A 25,448-nucleotide genomic window follows, 5' to 3' on the forward strand; every position below is an offset into this window, starting at 1 on the left:
TCTTAGGGACAGTCCCCTCTGCATCCCCTACCTGGTGCCTAGCTGGCAGGGACCCGCCACGCTTATACCAGGTGACAGTGGCTTGTGCAGGGCTGGCGATGACGCAGTTGAGGTCCAGGGTCTGTCCCTCGGTGACAGTGGAGGATGAGGACTCGATGCGCAGCGGCGTTGCGCCACCTGGGGCTGGGGACCAAGATGGAAGAGTTAGAGACAGCATTGTGCACCAATACGTGTGTCCCACCTAGGGGCATCAGGATCCTGGGAAGACACCAGAAGCAGGACCCAGCTGCTCCCAGCTGCTAGGGACACAGCGGGTGTTCAGCTCCATCCCTCCCTGCTGGGTGCTTTCTGCATGGCTCCATGGCAGCTCTGCACCCCTACAGGTGTGCCTACAAGGCTGTGCCCAAAAGCTGTTACCCAGTGGGACTCATAACAGTGAACCCTAATGAGTACGCACATGGGTGGCAGCTTCAGGGAGTGTCACCCACCCACAGGTAACATCCCTGTTCCTACCCTGTCCCCACTCACGGTAGGAGCCGGCCCCGCTGGGCTGGATTGTCACCATGACGCTGGCTTCCTTGGTGGTGGCCCCGCTGCTCACCCGGCACACGTACTCGCCTGAGTCGGCCGCTGTCACCTGCAGCAGCCGCAGCCGGGAGCCGGACACCTGTGGGGAGGGGAAAGGAGGAAACTGAACTCCATGTGGGGCTGTTTGGGTTCGCATGGGGACGCCTGGCCTTGCATGGGATCACCTGGGCTTGCATGGGACAATGGGTCAAACCCACCCATCACACCCTGAGGACAGTTCCCTCCGCATCCCCTACCTGATGCCTGGCTGGCAGGGATCCGCCACGCTTGTACCAGGTGACAGTGGCTTGTGCAGAGTTGGCAATGACACAGTTGAGCTCCAGGGTCTGTCCCTCACTAACAGTGGAGGATGAGGACTCAATGCGCAGCGGTGTCGTGCCACCCGAGGCTGGGGACAGAGATAGGAGGGTGACACTGTCAGTGGCTGAGCCCCCAGTGGCAGCAGCACACAAGAGCTGGCTCGGTGATGCAGCACATGGGGACAGCCCTGGGCAGTGCCACCCCCAGTCCCCACTCACGGTAGGAGCCGGCCCCGCTGGGCTGGATTGTCACCATGACGCTGGCTTCCTTGGTGGTGGCCCCGCTGCTCACCCGGCACACGTACTCGCCTGAGTCGGCCGCTGTCACCTGCAGCAGCCGTAGCCGGGAGCCGGACACCTGCAGGGGGACAGAGGGACATTGGACCTTGCATGGGGCTGCTGGGCCTTCCATGGAGCCACCTGGGCTTGCACAGTAATAACTCAGCTTGCAAAGGCCATGAATCATTCCCAACCTTCTCCACCTTAGAGAAAGACTCTTTGACATGCCCTACCTGGTGCCTGGCTGGCAGGGACCCGCCGCGCTTGTACCAGGCGACAGTGGCCTGCGAGGGGCTGGCGATGACACAGTTGAGGTCCAGGGTCTGTCCTTCAGCCACAGTGGAGGAGGACGCCTCAATCCTGACGGGAGCCTGGCCACCTGAGGCCGGTGGTCCTGGAGGGGGAGGGAGTGATGGCTGGATGATGACATGACATCTGGGGCCACCCATGGCCACCCACAATGCAGAGCCCAGCCTCACCGTAAGACAAACCAGAACTGGATACAACGGTGACAATGACAGATGCCTCCCGGACACTGGTCCCCGAGCTTGCCCGGCACACGTACTCGCCTGAATCAGCCACGGTGACACGGGGGACACGGAGACGGGACCCTGATACCTGGTGGGGACACATCAGTGTCAGAAAGAGGAGCACAGGGCAGCTTTTGGGGCAGTCTTCTGTTCCCTGTGCCCTACCTGGTGGCCTGCAGGCAGGGAGCCGCCGCGCTTGTACCAGGTGACGGTGACGTGGCCAGATCCTGCCACCACACAGTCCAGATCCAGGGTCTGTCCCTCAGTCACAGAAGGAGATGAGGACTCAATGCGCACAGGTGGTGCAGCTCCTACAGGAATCAAGGTGGGCTGTAGGACCAGCAGGCACCCAGAGCACCCCAAAACTGTCCCCAAACCCCGTGGCATCCCCAAAGAGGCATTCCCAGCCCTTACCTGGCACCACCACCACCTCGATGCTGGCGCGAGCCGTGCCGGCGGCACTGGTGCCCACGCAGAGGTAGATGCCACCGTCAGCGACAGTGATGGAGGGGATGAGCAGTGTGGCGATGTCAGTGCGCTCAGAGCGGGACTGCAGCATGGGGATGGAGTGAGTGGTGCCTGGGGCATGTCACCAGACCCAGAGCATCTCTGGGTGCTGCAGCCAGCTCACCTGGGGCGGCAGGGTGCCACCCTGCTTCTCCCAGGAGATGGTGGCAGTGGGTGACCCTGACACACGGCAGTACAGCCGCACTGTTGAGCCCTCCTGCACCTCCGTCCGCTCCGGGCTAACCTGCACCCTTGGCTCATCAGCACCTGTGAGCAGCATGCATTCAATGTCAGCACCGAGATGGGGACATCAACGATATCAAACGACACTGGGGACGTTGGGATGCGATGCTCACCTTGCACACGAAGGTAACCCCGTGCCATGTCCTGCCCAGCGCTGCTGCGTGCGCGGCATGCGTAGTGCCCCTCATCGGACGGCTCGACAGCACTGAACCGCAGCGTGTCACCCCGGACAACCGCTCGTGGAGGCAGCGCACCTGCAGGGACGCGGGCACCACGTCACCCCCGCTGCATCCTCCAGCCCGGTCCCCCCATCCCCACGCATGGTGAGCACCTACCGAGCCACTCAAGGGTGGGTGTAGGGCTGCCGGTGGCCACGCAGCGGAACTCGGCCGGCTGCCCCAGTGCCACGCTCAGCTGCGCCGGCTCCACGCTGGCAGTGGGGGCGGTGGCAGTGGCAGCTGTGGTGACACGTGGCGGGGGCTCAGGGTGTGCCAGTGCCCTCCGGGGGTGGCACAAAGCAGACCAACGGCGTGGTGTGGGGTAAGCGGTGGAGCCCGGCATGCAGCAGGCAGGGGGTGTGCGTGGCCCCAAACAGGTCCCCCTGCAGTGACTTACCGGGTCTGTGCCCCTCCATAAACTCAACAGGTCCATAGTACATCTGGGTCTTTGAGGGGGCTGCAAGGGAGGGTCAGATTAAAGTTTGGTGGGGCCCCAGTGTCTGGGTTCCAGCTTTTCCAGGACGAGCTTTCACCCAAACGACACTTGGGGTTCCCACTGCTCAGCTCCTGCCCTTTTGGAGGTGCCCCTCAGCACTTTGGGAGGGGGAGGAACGCACCCTGGACATAGAGCGTGGCTGTGCCCTCGTCCATGTCCAGCATGTTGGAGCCAGTGCAAACGTAGACACCGGCGTCCTCAGGCTGCACGTTGCGGATAGTGAGGATGCCGTTGAAGTCCATGGCGCGCGATGGCAGCGTCCCGTGGTTCTGCCGTGTCCACACCAGGGTGTAGGCAGGGGACTGGGGGAGGACAGGGAGTGAGGAGGAAGGGTGCTTGTAGGACCCACAATGTTGGATGGGCACCCAGGGGTGTCTGTGTGCCCTGCATGGCACCGCGGGGACCCACACGGGGACAGATGGGCATGGGCACCTAAATGTTTTTCCAACCCCCAGGTGGACACCCAGAGGTGCCTGTGTGCCATACGCTGCCACGTGGGAGTGTAGGGGTTTCTCTGGGATCTTTATGGCCTGGTAGACACCCAAGGGTGTCCCTGAACCCTGGGTCCAGCTAGCATCTGTGTGTATGTGGCCATGTTGGTGCCTACAGGTAGCTGTATGGTGACATGGGCACCTACAAGGCCTGAAAGATCCAGAGAGCACCCATGGGTGCCCATATTTCCCAAATGATTCAGGGAGCACTCATTGGTTCTCATCATCCCCTTTGAGACCTACTTAGCTCCCAGGGGTGCCCATGCTCCCTGCTCACCTTGCTCTTAGCAGTGCAGATGAAGGTGACGTCAGCCCCAGGCTTCACTCTCTGCACCCTCTTCTCCTCCACAGTGACGGTGATGGGCTTGCTGGGGGTCTCTGTGCACAAACAAGAGGGCTGAGCCCCATCCCCACCCTCATCCCTGGTCCCACGCCACCACCCACCATGCCCTACCAGTGACGATGACCTCAGCACGGCTGGTGTTGCTGTGCTGCAGGTTGCGGCAGGAGCAGACATAGACACCGGCCTCAGAGGGCTGGATGTTGGCAAAGTGCAGCTCCTCACCTGAGGGCATAGGATGGGTGAGACTCCTATGTCCCTGTCCTCATCTCCTGTCCTCATCCCCATCCCCATCCCCATCCCCATCCCCATCCCCATCCCCATCCCCATCCCCATCCCCATCCCTATCCTATCCTTGTCCCAGTCCCTGCGGTTCCTTGTGGCTGTTCCCAACTGTACACATCCCCATTTCTACCCTATTCCTGTCCCAGTTCCTTGTCCCCATCACTGCCTCCACCCCCGTCCCCATCCCAGGACCTTGCCTTGCCGCCGGCTCTGTGCACTACTGGGCAGGGGCCGCCCATCCTCCCGGGACCAGTGGTAGTACAGGGGGGGCTCCCCACTGGCCTGGCACCGCAGTGTGACCGCACTGCCCTGTGGCACTGCCGTGCGTGGTGGGTGGACACGGACAGCAAGCAGGGATGGAGAGCCCAGCGGGACACAGGTCTGGCCCCGCACAGTGGGGTCCCCTGTGTAGCCTGGAGCACACCTGTGGGTACACGAGGAGAGGATGTAGGGGATGATATTGCGATGGGGATATCAGGGTGAGAATATGACAATGCGTGGATGAGGATGCTGGGGTGGAGATATGGGGGTGATGATATGAGGGAGGGATATCAGGATGGAGACACTGGGGTAAGGGATACTCAGGTGAGGATGTGACAATATTGGGGTGAGGCAGCTGGGGAGGGGATAAGGGCTGATGGCATTGGGTTGAGAAATTGAGGTGAGGATGTTGGGGCAAGGATATGAGAATGACAAATTGTGCATATTGGGGTGGGGATATGGAGGTGGGAGTACTAGGGTGTGGATGTTGGAGTGCAGATATTGAGGCTGAGATATAGGAGGGATATTGGATTGGGGTAATGATATTGGGGCAGGAATGTTCAGGTGGGGATGCAGGGATGAGAATATGGGGGGATATCAGGATGGGGATATTGAGGTGGTTTTGTCTGGATCATGATACGGGGATGGAGATTTGGGGGTGGAGATGATATATGTCGTGAGAACATGAATATAGAATATATTGTGAATATATCGTGGTGAGGACAGTCAGGTGGGGATATCAGGATGTGGATATGGGGTGGGAACATCCAGGTTGGTTGTTGGGGTGGGAACATCGGGATGACGATGTAAAGGCGAGCATATCAATGCAGGTGCAGATATCAGAGCGGGTGAGGACACAGGGTGGGTAACCAAGGGGGCTGTATTGGGGTGCTCACCGCTCGCAGTACTGCCCGGCGTGTCCTGGCGCACAGGCGGTGCAGCGGTACCCGCCGGCTCCCAGGCTCTCACAGGTCCTCGAGAACCTGCAGGGACAACAGGGCAGCACAGGGCCGTCCCCTCCCCGTGCCCACAGCCCCCAGCACTCACTGGTTCTCCGGGTGCAGCAGCGGGCAGGCGCAGGGCTGGCAGTCTTCGGGCGTGCCAGCAGTGGCATCCCCGTAGAAGCCAGGCGCACACTGATCACAGAAGTCCCCCGCTGTGTTGTGCAGGCAGCCCTGTGGGGCACACGGCAGCGAGGGGACAGTGCTGGGAGGTGCCCCCAGCACCCCGAAGTGCTGCGTGCCACCAGCAGCCCTCCCAACTCACAGAGCAGAGGCCGCTCTCGGGATGGCAGCTGTCGGAGTGGCCGTTGCACTCGCACAGCTCGCAGTGCCCCAAGTACAGGCCGCCCCCGGTGCGCGTGTAGCCGGGGGCACAGTCCTGCGGGGCAGAGGAAGGCAGGGTCAGCACCGCGGCCGCGTACGGAGCACGGGGCCAGCAGGCCTCGCAGGCCGGCTCACCTGGCAGGACAGGCCCCGATAGCCCGGCGGGCAGCGGCACTCCTCCACCTCTGGTGCCGGGGGCAGGCCGGGCCGGGGCGGCACAGCCGTGTCCATGCTGAGCGCGGCGATGGCGGCCCAGGCCGTGCTGCTGGCGTGGGTGGCGCGGATGAGGATCTCGTCTAGGTCAGCCAGTGCCATCATCAGGTGCTCCCGCGTGGCCGGCTGCCCGTCCGGCCGCTGCCAGTGGTGCTGCAGGCAGGGGTGATGTCAGGGGGCATCGCCTCGGCGCACCCCCCTGCAGGGTGAGGACCAACTGAACCCAAGCTTCCTACCTCCCGGAAAATGATCTCGAAGGCACGCGGCGTGCGGGGCAGCAGCTCGGGCTGGTAGGCCACCAGTGTGATGTCGTTGCCCTGTGGGTGAAGGGGGGGTCAGCACGTCCTGCTGCCAAACGTCCCCCCTCCTGTAATCATTTACTGACCGTGATCTGGATGTCGGCATCAGGCAGGGGACCCCCACGGCCCCCTGGGTTGTAGGTCAGGGTGTAGCGGAGCCGCCCACCGTAGGAGCCCACCTGTGGGTGGGAAAGAGGTGGTGGGAACTGGGGGGGCTGGTATGTGGGCAGCAGGCGGGGGGGAAAGGGGCTGCCAGTGGGAAAAGGATGTGGGGAGGTGGGGGGTGGGAAGGGAGACAGGGAAAGGGAAGGGAAAGAGGACATGGAAAGGGGAGGGAAAAAGTGAAAAGATAAAGGAATAAGAAAACAAGGACAAAGGAAAAAGGGGGAAAAGGACGAAAAGAGAAAAAGGGGGAAAAGAGAAAAAAATAGGGGGAAAAGGGGAAAAAGGAAGAAGGACAAATGAAAAAGTAAGGAAGGAGAAAGGAAGGAGAACAAAGAAAGGAGAAAAGAAAAATCAGAAAGGAGAGAAAGGGAAAGGAAAAAGGAGAAAGAAAAAAAGGAAGAAGGAAAATGAAAAAGGAAACAAGAGAATGAAAAGAATAAGAGAAAGACAGAAAACACGAAAGCAAATTAGAAAAAAAAAGGGAAGGGAAAGGAAGGGAAGGGAAGGGGAGGAAAGGGAAGGGGAGAGAAGGGGAGGGGAGGGGAGGGGAAGGGTAGGGTAGGGGAGGGTAAGGGAGGGGAGGAAAAAGGGAATAGAAAAGGAGGAAACGGAAAAGATAATGGAGAAGAAAAAAAGGGTAGAGGAAAGAGCAAAAGGAGAAGAGCAAGTGAAAATGGAAGAAGGAAGAAAGAAAGAAGAGAAAACAAAGGAGGGAGGAGGAGACACTGGGAGTCCTCACCACAGCTGAGCAGCTGGGGCCAGAGGTCTCCACCGGCCCCGGGGAGGGGATGCCCACAAGCCGTTACCTTGTCACCCAGGTAGGGCTGGGGCAGCTGCCAGTAGTAGGACTCGGGGGACAGCTCCCCAAAGCGCCCATAGCTGAGCTGGGGCCCCTGGGCGCCCATCTCCACGCTGAAGCCAGTGGCCACGCGGGTGCTGCGCTGCCGGTTCACCAGCGCAAAGCCCTGCCAGCTCCCAGCAGCAAACGGAGTTCGCACCTGTGGGACAGGGTGGCTGAGTGCCTCGGGGACACCGGGTGATGGCAGGGACCTGCGGGGCCTGTGGGGTAGGGGACTCACCATGTCGCGAGTGTAGGAGGTGCTGGTGCAGTGCTGCACGATGCCCATGCAGAAGCAGGGCAGGCAGCCTGTCGGGTTTTCGGCACTCAGGTGGAAGTGGTGGGGGCGGCAGGTGGCACAGTGTGGGCCCTCCACATTGGCCTGTGGGATGGGGCAGGTGATGCTGTCATCCCCATCCCGGTATGGGGACAGGGTGCAGGACGGGGATGTGGCTCACCTTGCACTGGCACAGCCCGTTGGCATCACACCACTCACTGGTGCTGCCCCGCGTGTCACACTGGCATTGGCCACCAGCAGCCCCTGGCTCTGGGGGTGGCAGGTTGGGAAAGAGGTTAACTAGGGTTCCCAGCATCAGCACGGGCACACCGTGCATTCCCCTCCCCAAGGCTCACCACGGCACAGCTCTCCCCGCAGTGGGTCCCCCACATAGCCAGACAAGCACCTTTGAGGAAGGAGGAAATAAGGCGGTGAGAGGGGTCCTCAATACCCCCATGCACCTCCCTGCCACCACCGTTCTCTGCACCTCTCACAGAGCCGCCCGGTGTGTCCTGGAGCGCAGGTACTGCATGTGGGCTGCCCATCTGTGTCCTCAAAGCAGCTCCTGCATGGGACGGGGGGACAGGGTGATGGGTAAGTCCCAGCTGACAGCCTTGGGGACACGAAGGAGGCTGGAGAGCACCTACTGGCTGTCAGTACGGGGACCGTGGCATGGGCAGGGGCGGCAGTCGCCTGGGGTTCCGCGGGTGGCATCACCATAGTAGCCAGGCTGGCACTTGTCACACTGAGCACCCTCTGTGTGGTCCCGGCAACCCTGGTATTGTGGGGAGAGGATGATGCTGGCACAACAGAAGGGTCCCCACTGTATCCCCCGCACCATCCCCACAACAGCTCACCTGGCACTCGCCGGTCTCAGGGTGGCACTCAGTGGCGTGCCCATGGCACTGACAGCGCTCACAGGTGCCCAGGTAGAGCCCGCTGGTGCTGCGTGAGTAGCCCACGTCGCAGTCCTACAGGGACAGGAACAGGTGTGGGCCACCAGCTGTGTCCCCAGGGCCGTGGGGAAGGTGGGAGCTCACCTGGCACGAGGGGCCGCGGTAGCCGGGGGGGCAGGTGCAGTCTTCCACCTCCAGTGCCGGTGGCCGGCCAGTGGCATGGGGCACAGCCACATCCAGACGGACATCGGAGAGCCTGCAGGGTGAGAGAGGATGTTCCCACCGCCCTTCCCATGCATCCCCCGTCCCCAGGCAGTATCACCCACCCCACTACCTGCTCTCTGTGGGCTGCTCCGAGTAGGATGCGCGGATCATGAGGACATCGATGTCGGCCAGGGCCATCAGGAGGTGCTCCCGGGTGGCATCACGCCCATCCGCTCTGCGCCAGGCGTGCTGCTGGCACAGCCCCGTGGTGACCAACACATCCTTGGAGCCCCCACACCCACCCCAGGGGGACATCAGCTCTCACCTCACGGAAGGGCACAGTGATGGTGGTGGGGACACCGAGCGTGGGGCTGGCATCGGAGAAGTACTTGAGGGAGATCCCGTTGCCTTGCAGCAGGACATCAGGCTGGTGCTGCAGCAGCTGGGCACCCGCCGGCGCGTGGTGTGTCACCGTGTATTTCAGCTCACCTCCATACGACGTCACCTGCACAGGGACAGGGCTCAGCCGGGCTCGGGGGCACCCAGCACTCCCCCTGTCCCTGCTGCAGCACCTTGTCTCCAGTGAAGGATGAGGGCAGCACCCAGAAGTAGATGTCACGAGGCAGTGTGTGGAAGTCTGAGAAGATGAGTTCCCCCGGGGCAGCGAAGTGCGAGCCCTTGATCGCTGTCCTCGTACCCGCCAGGTTGGCCAGGTGCAGCGGTGCCACCTCCTCAGAGGTGACACGGACCTGCAGCAGAGGGGGGATGGGGTCATGGGCACCCACGTTGGGGTACAGCATGGCATAGCACGGCACAGCGCAATACAGCGTGGAGCAATGTGGCAGTGCACAACGTGGCATGGCACAACACAGTTAAGCAGATCATGGCACACGATGGCACGGCACAACTTGGCACAACACCGCCTACCTGATCACGGCTCCAGGAGGAGCTAGCGCACTGCCGTGAGACGCCCATGCAGAAGCACTTGAGGCAGCCATCGGGGTTGGCATCGCTCAGGTGGAAGGTCCCCACAGCGCACTCATCACACTGCCGCCCCGTCACGTTGGGCTGTGGGAAGGGGATGGGCATTGGGAAACTGGTGGCATTGGGGTTGGGAAAACTGCAGGGGAGTGGACTGGGTGCGGGGGTAAACGGAGTGGGTCCAATGGGGGTCAGGATCGGGTGCTGCGGGGCTGGGGCTGGCAGACACCCACCTTGCAGCGGCACGTGCCACCCACCGCGTCCTTGCCTCCACGTGCATCACACTTGATGAGCTCCTGGCCTGTGGTAAGAGGAGAGTGAGGGCGGGCAGAGCCAGTGGGGATGGAAGGGATATGTGGGACACTCACCAATGCGGGTGCACTTGCCACCAGGCTGGATGGGGTTTCCCTCATAGCCTGGGGCACACCTGTGGAGGACATGGGCTGGTGGGAGGAAGCCGGGGGACACTCATTCAAAGATTGTGCTTTGCCCCCACCCTGCACACCCACCTCTCACAGCGGCGACCAGCATAGCCCGGGGCACAGGCGTCACAGGTGGCCTGGCCATCTGTGTCCAGGAAGCACGACTCAGAGAACCTGGAGTGAGAGGATGGTGATGTGGGGATGGTGATGCAGGACCAGGATGTGGCACTGGGCCTCCCAGGGTGGCACCCACCTGCGGGTCGGCTCCGTGTAGGGGCAGGGGCAAGGGCGGCAGGCAGTGGCCGTGCCCTGTGTGGCATCACCAAAGAAGCCAGGTTTGCACTTCTCGCACTGGGGACCCTCGGTGTTGTGCTGGCAGTTCTGGGGGGTGGCACAGGGCTTAGCAGCACTGTCCCACAGCCAAGCAGCCAAGCTGCTATTCCCCACATCCCTGTCCTCACCAGGCAATGCCCGTAGACCTGGTCGCAGGTGCTGGAGTGGCCATGGCAGCTGCAGCCAGAGCACGTCCCCAGGTAGGGGCCCTGTGGCACCCTCTCGAAGTTGGCAGCACACCGCTGGCATGACAGCCCCGTGTAGCCCACGGGGCACCTGAGGACACAGTGTGTGACGGTGGCACTGCAGAGGTGCTCCGGTGAGAGCATTGCTTTGCTACTGCCAGTCACCTGCACTCCTCAACATCCACAGCGGGTTCCAAGCCAGTGTCCCCAGGGCCGGTGACATCCATGGCCACGTCGCTGAGCCCCACGCTGGCCATGCGCCCATCATACACCGCCCGCACCAAGATGCCCTCCAGCCTCTGCAGCACCATCAGCAGCAGCTCCCGGCTCACCGGCGCGCCTGTCTCATCCTCCCAGTTGTCCTGCCGGGGATGGTGACACCGATGTCACCAAGAGTGCCGCCTGCGGCCATTGGTAACAGTTGGCACCTATCCCCAGTACACCCACCTCAGTGAAGGGGATGCGGCGCCGGTTGAGGACGTCGGGCTGAGTGGGCCTGGTGTGTGCCTGGAGCTGGCGGCCATGGCCCCGCAGCAGCACATCAGGGCGCGGGGCTGGCTCAGGGGGCCCTCGGCCCAGCCGGTAGCGCACACCATAGCTCAGCGCTCCCCCATAGGCATCCACCTGGCAGCAAAAGCATGGGGTCAGTGGTGGCAATGGGATGTCCTCCAGCCCCACCGCTGTCCCATAGCGGTCACCTTGTCACCCAGGAATTGGGCTGGCAGTGCCCAGAAGGCGTCGAGGGCCAGGAAGCGCCGGGACAGATCCAGCAGCTGGAACTCCTCGGTGGCCATGTCCACGTGCAGCTGGGTGGCTGACAGAGCCGGCACGGATGGGGCCGATGGCACCGTCACATTGACACCTGCAGGGAGAAACTCAGCTCTGCACATCTCCAAAGCCTGCGCCCCTCCCCACCATCCCCATCACTCACCCTTGAAGTCATCGGGGCGATCAAACCTCAGGTGAATGCGGTGGCGGTGGCGGGCGGTGGCGTGGCAGGAAGAGGTGATGCCAAAGCAGAAGCAGGGCAGGCAGCGGGATGTGCCAGTCACCTGGAAGTGGCCCTCAGGGCAGGGACCTGCAGGAAAAGGTGGGATGTGGGTGAGGGCGCAGGGGTGGGATGGGATAGGGCGGGGCGGTGGCAGCAGCTGGGGACGCTCACCGGGGCGCGGGGTGACGGTTAGGATGCTGTCTGGGATGCCAAAGACCATGCCACGGGTGTTGATGGCCTCACAGGTGTAGGCGCCCTGGTCGGCTTCCTTCACGTCCCGGATGGTCAGCGTGCCCTGCCCGCCCTCACTCACGATGGACACCCTGCACGGCACGTCAGTGCACCGCACGCCCAGCGCGTGGCACCAGCACATCCCCAAACCCTGCACCCCACCAGCACTGCCTGCTCCAAGCCCCGCCCCCAGCAGAAGCCCCCCTCATGGCTGCAGACTAAACCCCCTCCAGCAAAGCTCCTCACACTACGAGCCACACCCAGTAAAAGCCCCACCCGTGGCACCACCCACCTGCGGCTGGCAGGGATGCTGCCCCAGTTGAGGCGCCAGGTGATGATGGGGGTGGGCACACCGGTGGCCACGCAGGTGAAGCTCACTGTCTGCCCCGGCACCACACGCACCGACTCCTGCGGCGGCGTCACCACCTGTGGCGGCACTGCAGGGGGACGTGAGTCAGCCCCAGCAGGGGGATCTGTGTAAGCCCCACCCAGCACCGTGCCACGCCGCAGTGCCCCATGTCCCCAGGTGCCACTTACTGCAGCCGACCTCATCGGAGCGGTCAGGGCAGTCGGGTTCCTCGTCACAATGGTAGCTGGCGGGGATGCAGGCACCGCTGACCACGCAGCTGAACTGGTCGGGGCGGCAGGGCATGCCGGGCATCTTGGTGGCTGTGGGAACATCAGCCGTCAGGCAGTGCTGTGCCGCGCGTCCCCACACCCCGTGCCACACTCACGGCAGCCAGTCTCATCTGAGCCATCCCCGCAGTCATTGTCCCCATCGCAGCGCCACAGCTTCAGGGCGCAGTGCCCATTGCGGCACTTGAACTCGTTGGGCTCACAGGGCGACGGGGTGCCTGGGTGTGGAGGGAAGGGGGCTTCAGCGCTTGCAGGGCCACCGCCACCATCCCCGCTCCCCGGCCACTCACCGCAGCCCTCCTCATCGCTGCCATCGGCGCAGTCGCGCTCTCCGTCGCACAGGTAATCGCGGGGCACGCAGCGCCCGTCGGCACAGGGGGTCTCAGCGGGGCGGCAGCCGTGGGGCGGCAGTGGGGGACGGCGGGTGCCAGGGGAGGTGGTGAGCGCCGGGCGGGTGGTGACGGGGGGGCGCGCTGTGCTGGTAAACACGGTGCTGGGGGAGGGCTCGGCACAGCCCTGCTCGTCCGATGCATCGAGGCAGTCGGGCCGGCGGTCGCAGCGGTACTCGCGGGCGATGCATTCACCGCTGCCGCAGGAGAACTCCAGGGGGGTGCAGGGGCGCAGGTGGGGGGTCACTGCGGGGGGAGAACAGCAGTCAGGACAGGGGGTCCCCAAAGTCGGGTGATGCGCGGCCACCGTAGGGCATCGGTGACAAAGAGGGGCTCAAGGCACGCTGGCACGCCGTGCCGTGTGGTGGGGTTATGGGGGTCCCCTGCCCACCCCCCCACTCACCAGCCCCCAGGCGCCGGAACTGGAAGCCGACGGGTGAGGTGACGTAGGAGGCGATGGAGCCGGCGGTCACAACGCTGCGCAGCACGGCGCCGATCTGCGCCTCGTCCCCATTGCCCTCAGAGCCCACATCCAACTCCACAAACACGCTGCCCTCCAGCTCCCTGCGGGCACAGGGTCAGCACCGCCCCACGGCCCCTGCACACCCCCCAACAAAGTGCCCCATGTCCCCTCTATCCCCATATCCCCCAACATCCCACAGCCCCCAAACCTCCCCTGCACCCTGAAACTTTGCATCCTTCCCAAACCACCCTGTTCCCCCAAACCACCCCATCCCCCCATACCTCCCTGTCCCCCAAAACACCTCAAACCCCCAACCACAGCATACCAACAAAACTCCCCTGCATCCCAAAGCTCCCCATCCTTCCCCCAACCACCCCTGCACCCAAAACCCCCCCGCCATCCCCAATTTTCCCATCCCCCAAAATATCCCTGCACCCAGACACCCCATCACCCCATCCTTCTCTGCACCCCCAACATCTCCATCCCTCCTCCACTCCTCCAGCACCCCAAACCTCCCCATTCATCCCCAAACATCCCCTGCACCTCCCAAGCATCCCACTCCCCAGACCGCCCTGTACCCGCAAAGCTCCCCTGCAACCGAAATATCCCCCAAACTTTCCCCTCCCCCAGGCTCCCCCTATGACCCACTCACTTGATGAACACCACGCTAACCATCTGCTCCCCAGGGATCTTGTAATACTCTGACTCCAGCTGATTTGGGAAGAGATAAGGAGTCACGGCATGCCCACCTGGATCCCCCCCAACCCCACAGGCCCCCAGTCCCTCACCGTGTCCACCACAGCCTGGGACACCTCACGGAACTCCTCCGAGTTGGGGTCCTCCAGGTGGGGGCTGAAGTCGATGCTGTGGGTGAAGTTCACCAGTGCCCGGAAATAAACTGCGGGAGGAGTGCAGAAAGGGGGGGGGTCGGCACCCCAAAAACACCATCTCTTGGCAACCCCAGCACCAGCCTCCCCGCCCCCATAGGAAAGAGTGAGAGTCCTCAGAGTGCCACTTACTGATTGGGGGGTCATCCTCGGGCTCGGCCACCACCATGCCCGCCGGGGGGGGCACGGCCGCTGCCGCCGAGGGGAGGAGGAGAGGAGGAAGGAAAGCGGACAGGATGGAGAACAGACAGAGCGTGAGCGCAGAGCAGTGTGGCGGTGTCACCCAATGGTGTCACCTGGCGGCGTCTCCTTACCGGTGGGTGCCAACGCCACGCTAGGCACCGGGGGCCCCCCGGCCACCAGCGCCACATCGCCGCTGCTGAGCTCCCCGCTGCCATCTGCAAAAAGGGACACGGTGAGCAGTTGGAGGACATATATCCCCCCCCCTCAGGTGCCACCTGGTGCCACATTACCTGCAGACGCTTCATCCGCCAGCAGGTCCTCATCATCGGAGAGCTGTGCGTAGTAGCGCCGGCGCCACGTGCTGCCCACATGGTCGGCCACCGTGTCCTCGGGGAAGGAGCTCTCGGCCCGGACCCCGGCGGCTTGGCACACCTGTGGGGGTCACAGCCATCACCGCAGGGCCACGTCACTGGGCTCCCCCCGCTGCCGGCTGGGCCACATAGCTGTGTGCTGCAGTCACGGCGGGTGATGGAGGGGGGCTGTGTGTGTGTGTGTGTGTGTGTGCAGGGTGGGGGGATGAGCTCATCGCCCCCCCGGCTCCGCTCGCCGCCCACCACCGCATTCCTGCACCCGGCACCGCCACGCGGGGCTGCACACAGCACATCGTGTGTGTGTGTGTGTGTGTGTGTGTGTGTGTGCACTGCAGCGTGCCATCACGTTGCACGGGCAGCGGCACCCAGCATGGCGCCGGGGGGCAGCGAGGGCCAGACCCCCCCGCAGGCTGGCCGGGAGGAATCCGTTGGGGCAGCACTTTGCTGTGCAAACAAGAGCGGGTGGATTAAGCGGGCACTTTGCACGGGGCCCGGGGGGGGGGGGGGGAGATTTACCCTTACAATGGGTGTGAATGGCCCCCCTACTCCTCTGCATGGCACAGACGGTGGCACCCCAAAATAACCCGGCAGTGGGGGGGGGAATGCTGCTGGGTGGGGAGGGCTGCAGCCGGGGAAACTGAGGCATGAGGCTGCGCTGAGCTGTGGGTGCTCTGCTGCTGCTCCCCGTGCCCGCACCTAGTTGGGGTGCTGCCTTGCCATGCATGCACTGAGCTGTGGGTGCTCTGCAGCCGCTCCCCATGCACGCACCGATTTGGGGCTCTGCTGCATTGGTGCGCACAGAACTGTGGCCACTCTTCCCCCACGAGTGGGAGCCGCTCTCCCCCCACCCCGCACCCCCGCCCCACCCCAGCTGTCCGGCGGCGGGTCCAGACGCCAGCAGGGCGCGGAGGGGGGGCTGGGGGGGGGCCGTGTCCCCTCTCGGGTTTCCGGAAGCGGGTCGGGCTCACGCCCGGCCGGACACCGCCGCTCACATTTTCCATCTGCCGTCCCACAATCCTGCCCGGAGCCGCGGCCGGGCCTGGGGGAGCAGGAGAGGAGGAAGAGGAGGAGGAGGAAGCACCACCCCGCTGTCACGTCCGCCGGCGCCACGTGCGGCTCCGCTCGACGCCCCGAAGCGGGGAGGGCCCCCCCACCCCCACCCCCACCCCCCAGCCGGGCTCTCCACGCCCGGCGAGGAAGAGGAGGAAGCGGGGGGTGACGCAGCACAGGAAGGCCGGGCCCGGAGGGGCCGGGAATAATAACCGGGGGGGGGGGGGGGGGTTATTAATAGCCGCCCCCCCCCCCGCCCCATTGTTTCCCCAAGGCCAAGAGGTGGTGTTCCCCCCCGCCCCCCCGTCCCGCTTCCTCCCGAGGACCGAGGGAGGGGGGGGGGCACAGCTGGACGGGACCCCCCTGGGGGGCCAACAGCTGCGTGACCCCCCCTGCTCCCCCCTGCGATATGGGGGCGAAACAGCTGCGGGTGGGAGCGTTCGGCCGGGGACACGGGGGGGTAACGGAGTGGGGGGGGGGGACGACAAGGGGGGGCACATTCCTCCCCGCTCGGCATTGCCTAATTTATCCCGATTCGGGCCCCCCCGCCCCGCGCGGCCCGTCCGGGCCTTCTTTGGCCATATGAACGGACCCCCCCGTGTGCCCCCCCCATCCCCACGGGGGGGGGCCGTGCCAGCATGGCCCCGAGCAGAAAGGATCTCTGTTCTCCGCCCCGGGCACAGTCCCAGCCCCACAGCTCCCCCCCAACACACACAGACACGGGGGGGGAGGACCACAGCGCCTTAACGCTCCCCCCACCCGACGGGACCCCCCCACAGCGCCCCCAGGGCGTATTTCGGGAGCGCTATTTTTGCATTCCTCCGTCACCCGGTAAATATAGAGCGGGTGCGACTTAAGAGAGGGGGCAGCGCCCCAAAAGCAGCGAGACCCCCCCCCCCACCGCGGGGTCACGTGGGGACGACGCGAGACCCCCATTCCTAAACGGGACGGGACCCCGCGGGGACCCCACCTCCTCCTCGGGTCCGCGCCGCTCCCGGCCCACGCGGGACTCCATCCCCCCCCACACCTCATCCCGGACTCCAACCGCTGGACGGGACGCGGCTCGGTGCCCCCCCCTCCCGGTGCCGCCCCCAGACTCACTCCGAGCGCCGCGAGCAGCAGCAGCGCCGCGGGCACCGGCCGCCCCATCGTCCCGCTCCGCTCCGGCCCCGCTCCGCGCCCCGGCCCCGCTCCGCCCCGCCGCGCTGTGCCTCTGGGCGGAGCCGCCGGGAAACGCGCCCACGGGGGAACGGGGAGCGGGATGGGGGCGTGGGGTCAGAGAGCCGGGGCCGCGTGGGGACACCCGGCCGTACCGACACGGGGCTGCGCGGGGACGCGGGGCTGCGCGGGGGCACTCGGGGGCATTGGGAGCGCGGTGTGGGGTGCTGGGGCTGTGGGGGTACCGGGCGGAGCGGGAGCTGTGGGGGTGCGGGGAGCGTAGGGGCTGTGGGATCGTGCGGGGGACACGGGGGGCTGCAGGGGGGCACGTTGGGGAGATGGGGCTGCGGGGTGCAGCGCGGGGCTGCGCGGGGCTGTGGCGGCACCCGCACCCGCCCGGCAGGGCACCGCAGGCCGCGTGCCCCCCCCCAAGGCTGGGTGTTAATGGTTAACCCCGGCCCCACACCTGCACGGCTCCCATGGGGCAGCACCCCGCTGTGCCCTCTGCGGGGCGCTGGGTCGCCGCCCCATCCCCCAGCGCTGTGCACGTAGGGGGGGCTCGCGGCCCCGACTGCACAGGGCCGCCCCGGGCCGTGCAGAGCCCAGCTGGGCACCGGCTGCCCGCTCCCAGGGTTGGCCTTGGGCCGGGGAGGGGCTCTGATAAGGGGGGGATTTAAGGCTGGCGGGTGCCCCGTGCCACCTGGCTGAGCCCTGAGCACAATGCTGGCGCTCCTCGTCCCCCTGCTGCTGCTGGCTGGCGGTAAGCTGTCCCCAAACCCGCTGTTGTCCCCACTTTGGGGGGTCCGGGTGACCCCCTGGGTGACGGTCACCCCATTGTGCAGGCTGCCACGCTGCTGTGCTGCCCGGTGGGTCACGGGTTGTGAATGGGCAGGATGCGGTGCCGTACAGCTGGCCATGGCAGGTGAGCAACATGGGTTGGTTTGGGTTGGGGTTGAGGTTTTGGGGTTAGGTTTGGAGTTGGGTTAGGGTTAAGATTGGGGTTAGGGTTGAGGTTGGGGTTGGGGTTAAGTTTAGGACCGGGGGTTATGGTTAAGGTTAGGGTTGGGATTAGGGTTAGGGTTGGAATTATAATTGTAGTTAGAGTTAGGGTTGAAGTTGAGGTTGAGGTTGGGGTTGAGGTGAGCATTAGGATTGAGGTTAGAGTTGAAGTTGGGGTTATGATGAAACTAGGGTTGGAGTTGCAGTTATGATGAGGTCCGGGGTTAGAATTAGGCTTACGGCTATGGTTGAGGTTATCATTATGTTTATATTTATGCTTAGGGTTAGGGCTATTGTTGGGGTTAGAGTTGTTCAGGGGACAGGGATGGGGACACTGCGGTGGGTGACACCGCACCGACCCTGTGGCCCCGCAGATCTCACTGCAGTACGAGCGCGATGGCACCTTCCGGCACACCTGTGGGGGAACCCTCATCGCGCCCGACTGGGTGATGACGGCCGCACACTGCATCTCGTGAGCCAGGCACCTGTGGGGTGGGGGCAGGGTGGGCACAGGGATGAGGTGCGGGGATGGGGTGATGCGGTGTTGCTTGGAGGGATGCGCGGTGCAGCATTGAGGTGGTGAGAGTGCAGCAGGGGCAAGGATGGGGGTGGGAGGGATGTGCAGAGGTTTTTCGGGGTGCAGGATGGGCAGCCCCATCCCCTGGGGTCAGTGGCACGGTGTCCCTGGGCAGCTCCACGCTCACCTATGAGGTGGTCCTGGGTGAGTACGACATGAGCTCCGCCGAAGGCCCCGAGCAGCGCATCCCCGTGGCAGCCGACGACATCTTTGTGCACCCCAAGTGGAGCAGCTTCTGCGTGGCCTGCGGGTGAGCAGGGCGCGGCGGTGCGGGGATGCTGACCCCACTTGGGGACCTCACCCCAGTGACACGTGTCCCCGCTGATACCTCACCCCGCTGTCCCCATGTGCAGCAATGACATCGCCCTGCTGAAGCTGCGGCGCAATGCTGTGCTCAACGACTACGTGCAGACGGGGCAGCTGCCGCCCGCAGGCACCGTGCTGCCCAATGGCTACCCCTGCTACCTGAGCGGCTGGGGGAGGCTGAGCAGTGAGTGCAAGGACAGAGGGAGGGGCAGGGGTGAAGGGAGGGTATGGGGCATGGAGGGAAGGATGAGGGGTGGAGGGAAGGGTAGGAGGCTGTTTGGGAGGGTGGTGGATGGATGTGGGATGCAGGAATGGATGCGGGAATGGATGGATGGATGGATGGACGGACGGACGGATGGATGGATGGATGGATGGTAGATGGGTGGATGTGGGATGGTTGTGGGGTGGATGTGGGATGGAGAGATAGCCGGCTGTAGGATAGATGGATGGGTTATGGATGGATGAATGAATGGATGGTTGTAGGATGGAGGTAGGATGGTTGGAAAAATGGTTGTTGGATGGGATGAACAGATGGATGGTTGGTTTATGGATGAATGAGGGTTATAGGGATGGATGGGTGGGTGGATGATGGATGCATAGGTAGATGGTACCTTTATGGTAAGGGCGATGAACAACAGAAACAGATTGTCCAGAGAGGTTGTGGAGTCTCCTATGGAGATATTCAAGATCTGTCTGCATGCCAACCTGCGTGACCTATTGTACAGAACCTGCTTTAGCAGGAAGGTTGGACTTGATGATCGCTTGAGGTGCCTTCCAACCCCTGTGATTCTGTGACTCTGTGGGATGGAGTAATGGACATGGGATGGTTGTGGGATGGATGGATGGATGGGTAGATGGCATGGAATGGACGTGGAATACATGTGGATGGCTGTGGGATGGCTGAGGCTGGCGAGTTGTCCACCTGGGTCCCTGACATCACCCCTATTGCCAGCGGGGGGACCATTGCCAGACAAACTCCAGGACGCTCTGATGCCTGTGGTGGACCACGAGCAGTGCACACAGCCCGACTGGTGGGGCAGCCTTGCCATCCGCACCACGATGATCTGTGCCGGCGGCGCTGAGCAGGCCGGCTGCAACGTGAGTGCTGTGCTGCACTGTGCCACGATGAGGGATTGGAGCATCTGAAACCATCCTGACCCCCATCTTGTCCCCAGGGCGACTCGGGCGGCCCCCTGAACTGCCAGGCTGAGGATGGGCACTGGGAGGTGCACGGCATCGCCAGCTTTGTGTCTGCACTGGGCTGCGACACTCCGAAGAAGCCCACTGTCTTCACCCGTGTCTCTGCCTTTGAGGACTGGATTGCTGAGGTGGGCACTGGGTGCTGGGGTGGTGGGGTGCCAGACTGTGGGGATGGCAGAATGCTCAGGGTGTGGTGTACCGGGGTGCCAGGGGCTGGGACACTGGGGTGTTGCAGTGCTGGGGTGTTGGGATGTTGGAATGCTGGAGTGTTGGGGTGTTGGTGTGCTGGAGAATTAGGAAGCTGGGAAGTGGGGTGTTGGGAAACTGGAGTATTGGGGTGCTGGGACACTGGGATGTTGGGATGCTGGGGTGTTGGGACACTGGGATGTTGGGATGCTGGGGTATTGGGATGTTGGGATATTGTAGTGTTAGGATATTGTGGTGCTGGTTGTTGGGGTGCTGAGATGTTGAAATGCTGGGTTGCTGGGACACTGGTATGTCAGAGTAGCAGAGTGTCAAGCTGTCAGGGTGTTGGGGTTCCAGTGTGCTGGGACACTGGGGTGTCAGAGTGCCCCACTATCAGGCTCAGGGATGCCGGGGTGCCGAGCTCCCCCTGAACCACTTCTCTTTCCCAGACCATAGCGAACAACAGCTGAGCAGGGCAGCAGCGACCCCCGTGCTTCACAGCATGCAAATAAACCCACAGAGCTGACCCCGTGTGTCCCGTGTGCTGGGGGAAGGGGGGTGCATGCACCTGGTGAGAGTGGCTGCATTGCCAGCAGATGGCACTGGCAGAGCGGGCACAGGCAGCACGGCAGCACCGTAGGGATGGGCACACAGAGATGCCTTGCACTACGGGAAGGATCTCCTCACGGTGCCGTGAGGTGCTGTAGGAATGGGCACCTGGAGACATCCAGATATCAGAGGGATGGACACGAGGTGCTCTGATGTCACAGGGATGGGCTCCAACCTTCACCCAACGGCACCTGAGGCCATGGGGGTGTTTCTCCCAAAAGGTGCCACGGGGACGGGCACCCGACACCTGGGCCCTATGGAAGAAGCGCCCCGAGGTGCCCTGATGCTGCGGGGAGGGGACACCTCTGAGTGCCCTGTTCTGGTCACACGGCATGGCAGCAGCTCCGTGCCCAGCTCTCGCCTGCCGCCTCCTGCCCTCCCGGCCCGGCCGTCTCCTCGCAACCACCGTCCGCAGCGCGTGACCGGGAACAAAGGGCCTTTTGATGGCGCCCGGCACGCATGGGGCCCCCGCTCCCCCCGTCCCATCCCATCCCTTTGGGAGCCCCACATCCCTGCAGGGACGGGGCCACCCTGAGCCGGATGGAAAATCCCCATCACGTCCCACTGCAGGCGCAGGGCTGCAGGGTTTTATGGGCCTCTGTGACCGTGAGGGGGACCTTTGCTCCCCGGGGGGGCCCTTTGCTCTGGCTGTTGAGGCCAGCTCAGCTCGTGACACCCTTGTGCAAGCGGTGCCGCCTGCATGAGGCTGGGACAGGTGGGTGGGCCGGGCAATATGCAGCTGGCATGGGTGCTATGAGCCTGGCATGGGTGCTGCACGACTGACGTGAGTGCTGCAAGAGTGATACGGGTGCTGCAAGGCTGCTACGGGTGGTGCGAGATTCTACAAGGCTGTATGGGTGCTCTGAGCCTGGCATGGGTGGTGCAACCTTGGCATGGGTGCTGAGAGCCTGGCAAGGGCAGTGTGGGGCTGGCACACGCACCACAAGCCTGGCTTGGGAACTTTGATCCTGGCACAGGCGCTGCAGGGGCTGGCACGGCTCCTGCAAGGCTGGCATGGACACCGTGAGCCTGGCACGGGCACGTGGCCATGCAGCCCCGGGCAGCTCCTCCCTCGCCGTGGTGCCAGCCGCCTCCAAAACCCCCGTGTGTCCTCTGGCCGGACCCACCCCCACGGGTGACTCAGCCCGTTCCCAGCAAAGCCCATCCCTATATAACACGGTGTCACCGTCGCACACACAGCGCCCGCCTGGCCGCTGCCTCAGTTTCCCCGTGCCGCAGCCATGTGGATGGTGTCACCGCCGGTCGGTAAGTCCCGCTTTGACGCCCCAACGTCCCCCAGCCCAGCGCAAGGCTTCCTGTCAGAAAACAGCCTGTTTGGGTGTTTTGGGGTTTCCTGGTGGATGTTGGCTGGGTGAGGTTTGCAGACGTGGGGTGGTTCAGGGTGACGGCGCAGAGCGGCTCTGTGTGGCTGGGTGCACCGCGGCGCTGTGAACCAGGGATGGAGAGAAGTGAGACCTGAGCCTGCTCCACCTTTGTGCGAACCTGCCCCGGAACTCCCTGTTCTGAGCAGGTGCCCCTAACGCACATGGGGTCAATGTGGAAAGAGCCAAATCCATGTATTTTTCCCCCAGAAACAGTAATAAAAAGCACTGCCAGCAGTGGAGCTGAACCTCATTCTTTCTCCCCGTATCTCTGTGCCTTTGGGACTGGGAATGCCAGGACTGGGCACGGCGCTGCATGGCATTGTGATGCTGCAGAACCCAGACTGGGCACTGCTTCGCTTCGGACCTACAGCCACTTCGGTCAGACCCCAAAGTGCTGCCTTTTGCCCATTTTTCCCCTCCCCAGCACGGGGAGAGCCCAGACACAAAGAGCGCTCGGCCTTGAGGGGGGCACGGTGTGACACGTGGGCAGAGTGCCCCAAAAACGCCGTTTCTTGCAGAAAAACGGGGCTGGAGGTGAAAACCTCCCCATGCCTACCTCCTCAGGGTGTTTTTCCATGCACACCTGCCCGGCCCCAAACCGCAGCGGCGTGGCCTGGGGTGGGGTGGCCAAAGGTCAGTGGCAGCAGCACCCCCACCCCGCTCAGAAAAGAGGAATATTTGGAATATTTCCTTCCTGCAGGAGGGAGCGCGGGGACCCGGCCGTGCCGGGGCGGCGGGGGGGAGCGGTTGTGGCTCTTGTTGTGCTCTGACGTGCTGTTTTCTTTCAGATGAAGGATCTCACCAGCTTGCCTGGCTTTGGGACCACGGCAAAGGCAGGGTGCAAAACACACTAGTAGGACATGACCCTTAACACTTTCTCTAAAGCGTAGCCCTATAGGTATATAAGATCAATAGAGCTTAACACTGGGGTTGGCTTTTATTCTGAGCTTGGGTTTGGCTTTTTTTGTCTGTTTGGTTGGTTGGTTTTTTTTTGTTTGTTTTTTGTTTTTTGTTCTTTTGTTATTTTGGTAGCGTTTTACTTTCTCCTTCGCCTCCCGCGGGCAGACAGAGGCAGGGGCTTGCAGAGCCTGAATGGTTTGGGGAGAGGTGCAGGAGCATGAGGAGGAGGAGGAGGGGGAAAGCGCTGCGCGAAGGCTCCTGCCCACAACCCTCCGCCGTCCCCTTCCCATCATCGGAGGGGGGCAGAGCACCGACCTGCTACCTCGGGCGCTTAAATAACTCCCAGCCCGGAATCTGTGCCCTTGACGGCGTCTCAATGACTTGCAGGTATCTTCCAGTACACCAAGAAGCTGTTCCTGAGCAGGCCAGTGGGACGGGCACAGGCACTGGAGTTCGTCCGGAAAAATGCGGCCAACGCGCTCTCCATGGCTAACCTGATCGTGGGGCTCTCCTCCATCCTCTGCAGCCTCAACAGGTGGGAAACACAGACCAAGGGGGCAGGTGGGGAAAGCAGTGCGGGGCTGACGCCTCTCCCCCTACAGGCAGTACCACTGCTCCTGCTGGCTGCTCCTGGTGGGCTTCCTGCTTGATTTGGCCGACGGAGCTGTCGCCCGGCAGCTCAACGCCTGCTCAGCGCTGGGTGAGCCCCAGGGCTGGGGATGTATCGGGGGTGCTGACTGCCAGCCGCCCCCTCACCCACTCACCCCCTGCAGGAGCCAAGCTGGATGACTTCGCTGACTTCACGTCCTTCGGGCTGGCCACGGCACTGCTACTGCAGCCACGCGGGGTGCTGGACGGGCTGCTGGCCATCGCCTATGTGCTGGCTGTCTTTGCCCGCCTCTGCTTCTTCTCCAGCGGTAAGGTTCGGGGCTCACAGGGTTGGGCACCCCGCCGGGCTCCCGGCTGAGCACATGGCACCCCGCAGGGATCCCCTTCACCTACCGGGGCTTGCCGTGCCCCTACGCTTCCTCGCTGCTGGCCAGCACCTTCCTGCTGACGGGCGGCCACGTCATGCTGCTGCGTGTCACCGCCATCGCCATGGTCCTCTTCATGGTTGACCGCGGCTTCTACCCCCATGACAAGGTGCTGGAATCGCAGTGCTGGAAGAAAGTGATCTATGCCGGAGGTAAGGAGCGGAGGTAAAACACATCCCGCTTTCACAGAGGGTGCTCAGCCATCCCATGGAGCAGCGACCCAGGGAGGCATGGGCGCACCGCTGTGCCCTCGATGCTGACGGTTCCCCCCTGCAGGCATTGTGGCCGTCCTGTTCTCGCCCACAACAGTCGCTCCCATCTACTACCTCACCTGGTCGGCGTCATACATCTTACTCCCCTTCGCCATCTGGAGCTGCAAAGCCTAATAGCCAAGCAGCAGCAGCCCCGGCGAGGACCACTCTGCCTTAACCTCCACCGCACGCGTAGTAAAGCTCTCCTCTGCCTCACTCTCGGGTGCCAGCGCCAGGCTGTCTCACCCCCCACCTTCATTAGCTCTTCCCAGGGAGGAGAGCCATGACAGCGGACTCCAAACCCAGCAGGCGCAACGCCATGGCCCCACAGGGCTTCCCACCATGGCAGAGCCTGCCTAGAAAACAGCTGAGCTCCCGCAGAAGGGAACTCTCGGCGCCAGCAGAGCTCAGACCGGGCTCCAACCTGTCCTGCGCACCCATACCCCCAGCCAGAAGAACAACAGCCCTGCACCAGGGCTCGCCCCCCTTCCCGGGGAACCACCCCCAGGTGCCTCCTGCCAGTCCCACCAGCTGGGACATAGATGGAGGTGTGACCAATGCATTACCACTGTACATAGTAATTTATTGCGAGGGCACAGTTGCAGTGGCCTTACGTCCCCCAAATCCTCACCATGAGGAGGAAGCGGCCCCCACAGCAGGCAGTCTGTGGTGGGATGGGAGATGGCCACCCACCACACCTGAGGGTGCCCCATTTCCTTGCAAAGCCCAGCCCTGAGGCACGGAGAGCACTCCGGTATTTATTTCTGACGTGTCACCATAGGGAAATAATATCTGAAGCGTGTTCTTTTTTTCCTTTCTGCGCCCGGTCAATGAGGTGTGAGAGGGAGGAAGGAATGTGGAAGGGAAAAATGGAACCTGAAACCCTGGGGCTGAACTCTCTGGAAATAAAAAAGCTGGAGAACAACTGCGCCGCCTGCTCTGGGAGTGTGGGGTGGGGGAAGGAAGG

The 25,448-nt window shown here is 63.3% G+C and overlaps 3 protein-coding genes across 9 annotated transcripts in view; 2 read left to right on the forward strand and 1 right to left on the reverse strand.

The window, feature by feature from the left end:
• The window catches only part of HSPG2 (heparan sulfate proteoglycan 2), a 30,484-nt gene extending 13,383 nt beyond the window's left edge, over positions 1 to 17,101 (reverse strand). For 2 of the 5 annotated variants that reach the window (XM_031607943.2, XM_031607941.2), the window contains exons 1-54: positions 16,978 to 17,101; positions 14,746 to 14,887; positions 14,587 to 14,670; positions 14,174 to 14,283; positions 14,038 to 14,096; positions 13,326 to 13,486; positions 12,824 to 13,168; positions 12,632 to 12,751; positions 12,435 to 12,566; positions 12,190 to 12,334; positions 11,838 to 11,989; positions 11,607 to 11,753; positions 11,374 to 11,537; positions 11,123 to 11,299; positions 10,841 to 11,037; positions 10,619 to 10,766; positions 10,411 to 10,538; positions 10,245 to 10,331; positions 10,104 to 10,162; positions 9,969 to 10,036; positions 9,682 to 9,822; positions 9,327 to 9,503; positions 9,080 to 9,259; positions 8,885 to 9,003; positions 8,695 to 8,806; positions 8,512 to 8,625; positions 8,302 to 8,429; positions 8,142 to 8,219; positions 8,011 to 8,060; positions 7,836 to 7,924; positions 7,619 to 7,759; positions 7,346 to 7,537; positions 6,461 to 6,553; positions 6,312 to 6,392; positions 5,998 to 6,228; positions 5,804 to 5,917; positions 5,585 to 5,712; positions 5,434 to 5,520; positions 4,474 to 4,700; positions 4,106 to 4,216; positions 3,929 to 4,029; positions 3,282 to 3,462; positions 3,062 to 3,121; positions 2,782 to 2,904; positions 2,560 to 2,700; positions 2,328 to 2,470; positions 2,111 to 2,246; positions 1,862 to 2,007; positions 1,646 to 1,784; positions 1,400 to 1,560; positions 1,107 to 1,245; positions 825 to 976; positions 514 to 667; positions 32 to 183 (exon numbers count right to left, since the gene is read on the reverse strand). In XM_031607943.2, the coding sequence (XP_031463803.2) occupies positions 32 to 183; positions 514 to 667; positions 825 to 976; positions 1,107 to 1,245; positions 1,400 to 1,560; positions 1,646 to 1,784; positions 1,862 to 2,007; positions 2,111 to 2,246; positions 2,328 to 2,470; positions 2,560 to 2,700; positions 2,782 to 2,904; positions 3,062 to 3,121; positions 3,282 to 3,462; positions 3,929 to 4,029; positions 4,106 to 4,216; positions 4,474 to 4,700; positions 5,434 to 5,520; positions 5,585 to 5,712; positions 5,804 to 5,917; positions 5,998 to 6,228; positions 6,312 to 6,392; positions 6,461 to 6,553; positions 7,346 to 7,537; positions 7,619 to 7,759; positions 7,836 to 7,924; positions 8,011 to 8,060; positions 8,142 to 8,219; positions 8,302 to 8,429; positions 8,512 to 8,625; positions 8,695 to 8,806; positions 8,885 to 9,003; positions 9,080 to 9,259; positions 9,327 to 9,503; positions 9,682 to 9,822; positions 9,969 to 10,036; positions 10,104 to 10,162; positions 10,245 to 10,331; positions 10,411 to 10,538; positions 10,619 to 10,766; positions 10,841 to 11,037; positions 11,123 to 11,299; positions 11,374 to 11,537; positions 11,607 to 11,753; positions 11,838 to 11,989; positions 12,190 to 12,334; positions 12,435 to 12,566; positions 12,632 to 12,751; positions 12,824 to 13,168; positions 13,326 to 13,486; positions 14,038 to 14,096; positions 14,174 to 14,283; positions 14,587 to 14,670; positions 14,746 to 14,887; positions 16,978 to 17,025 (7,194 nt within the window). In that variant the 5' untranslated portion in view covers positions 17,026 to 17,101. Of the gene's footprint in view, positions 1 to 31; positions 184 to 513; positions 668 to 824; positions 977 to 1,106; positions 1,246 to 1,399; positions 1,561 to 1,645; positions 1,785 to 1,861; positions 2,008 to 2,110; positions 2,247 to 2,327; positions 2,471 to 2,559; positions 2,701 to 2,781; positions 2,905 to 3,061; positions 3,122 to 3,281; positions 3,463 to 3,928; positions 4,030 to 4,105; positions 4,217 to 4,468; positions 4,701 to 5,433; positions 5,521 to 5,584; positions 5,713 to 5,803; positions 5,918 to 5,997; positions 6,229 to 6,311; positions 6,393 to 6,460; positions 6,554 to 7,345; positions 7,538 to 7,618; positions 7,760 to 7,835; positions 7,925 to 8,010; positions 8,061 to 8,141; positions 8,220 to 8,301; positions 8,430 to 8,511; positions 8,626 to 8,694; positions 8,807 to 8,884; positions 9,004 to 9,079; positions 9,260 to 9,326; positions 9,504 to 9,681; positions 9,823 to 9,968; positions 10,037 to 10,103; positions 10,163 to 10,244; positions 10,332 to 10,410; positions 10,539 to 10,618; positions 10,767 to 10,840; positions 11,038 to 11,122; positions 11,300 to 11,373; positions 11,538 to 11,606; positions 11,754 to 11,837; positions 11,990 to 12,189; positions 12,335 to 12,434; positions 12,567 to 12,631; positions 12,752 to 12,823; positions 13,169 to 13,325; positions 13,487 to 14,037; positions 14,097 to 14,173; positions 14,284 to 14,586; positions 14,671 to 14,745; positions 14,888 to 16,977 lie in introns of all 5 variants that reach the window. The other 3 variants (XM_090122945.1, XM_031607944.2, XM_031607947.2) reach the window with 3 other exon arrangements.
• Positions 17,102 to 17,166: 65 nt separating this feature from the next.
• On the forward strand, positions 17,167 to 20,910 carry CELA3B (chymotrypsin like elastase 3B). Its single transcript, XM_031607927.2, has 8 exons — positions 17,167 to 17,794; positions 17,877 to 17,956; positions 18,408 to 18,505; positions 18,726 to 18,860; positions 18,964 to 19,100; positions 19,869 to 20,014; positions 20,092 to 20,244; positions 20,752 to 20,910. The coding sequence occupies exons 1-8, from the start codon at positions 17,755 to 17,757 to the stop codon at positions 20,770 to 20,772; spliced, it is 810 nt and encodes a 269-aa protein (XP_031463787.1). The 5' UTR covers positions 17,167 to 17,754; the 3' UTR covers positions 20,773 to 20,910.
• Positions 20,911 to 22,005: 1,095 nt separating this feature from the next.
• Positions 22,006 to 25,406, forward strand: TMEM269 (transmembrane protein 269). 3 transcript variants are annotated; one of them, XM_031607929.2, is made up of 7 exons: positions 22,006 to 22,177; positions 23,085 to 23,129; positions 23,584 to 23,731; positions 23,799 to 23,896; positions 23,970 to 24,113; positions 24,182 to 24,382; positions 24,507 to 25,406. In XM_031607929.2, the coding sequence occupies exons 1-7, from the start codon at positions 22,153 to 22,155 to the stop codon at positions 24,614 to 24,616; spliced, it is 771 nt and encodes a 256-aa protein (XP_031463789.1). In that variant the 5' UTR covers positions 22,006 to 22,152; the 3' UTR covers positions 24,617 to 25,406. The 3 variants fall into 3 exon arrangements, with proteins under 3 accessions (XP_031463789.1, XP_089979079.1, XP_089979078.1); XM_090122952.1 differs by lacking the exon at positions 22,006 to 22,177 and adding an exon at positions 22,196 to 22,674; XM_090122953.1 differs by lacking the exon at positions 23,085 to 23,129.
• The last annotated feature ends 42 nt before the right edge of the window (positions 25,407 to 25,448 follow it).

The sequence above is a fragment of the Phasianus colchicus genome, chromosome 22, assembly GCF_987193195.1.
Source record: "Phasianus colchicus chromosome 22, bPhaCol1.hap1.1, whole genome shotgun sequence".
In the NCBI taxonomy this organism is placed as follows: domain Eukaryota; kingdom Metazoa; phylum Chordata; class Aves; order Galliformes; family Phasianidae; genus Phasianus; species Phasianus colchicus.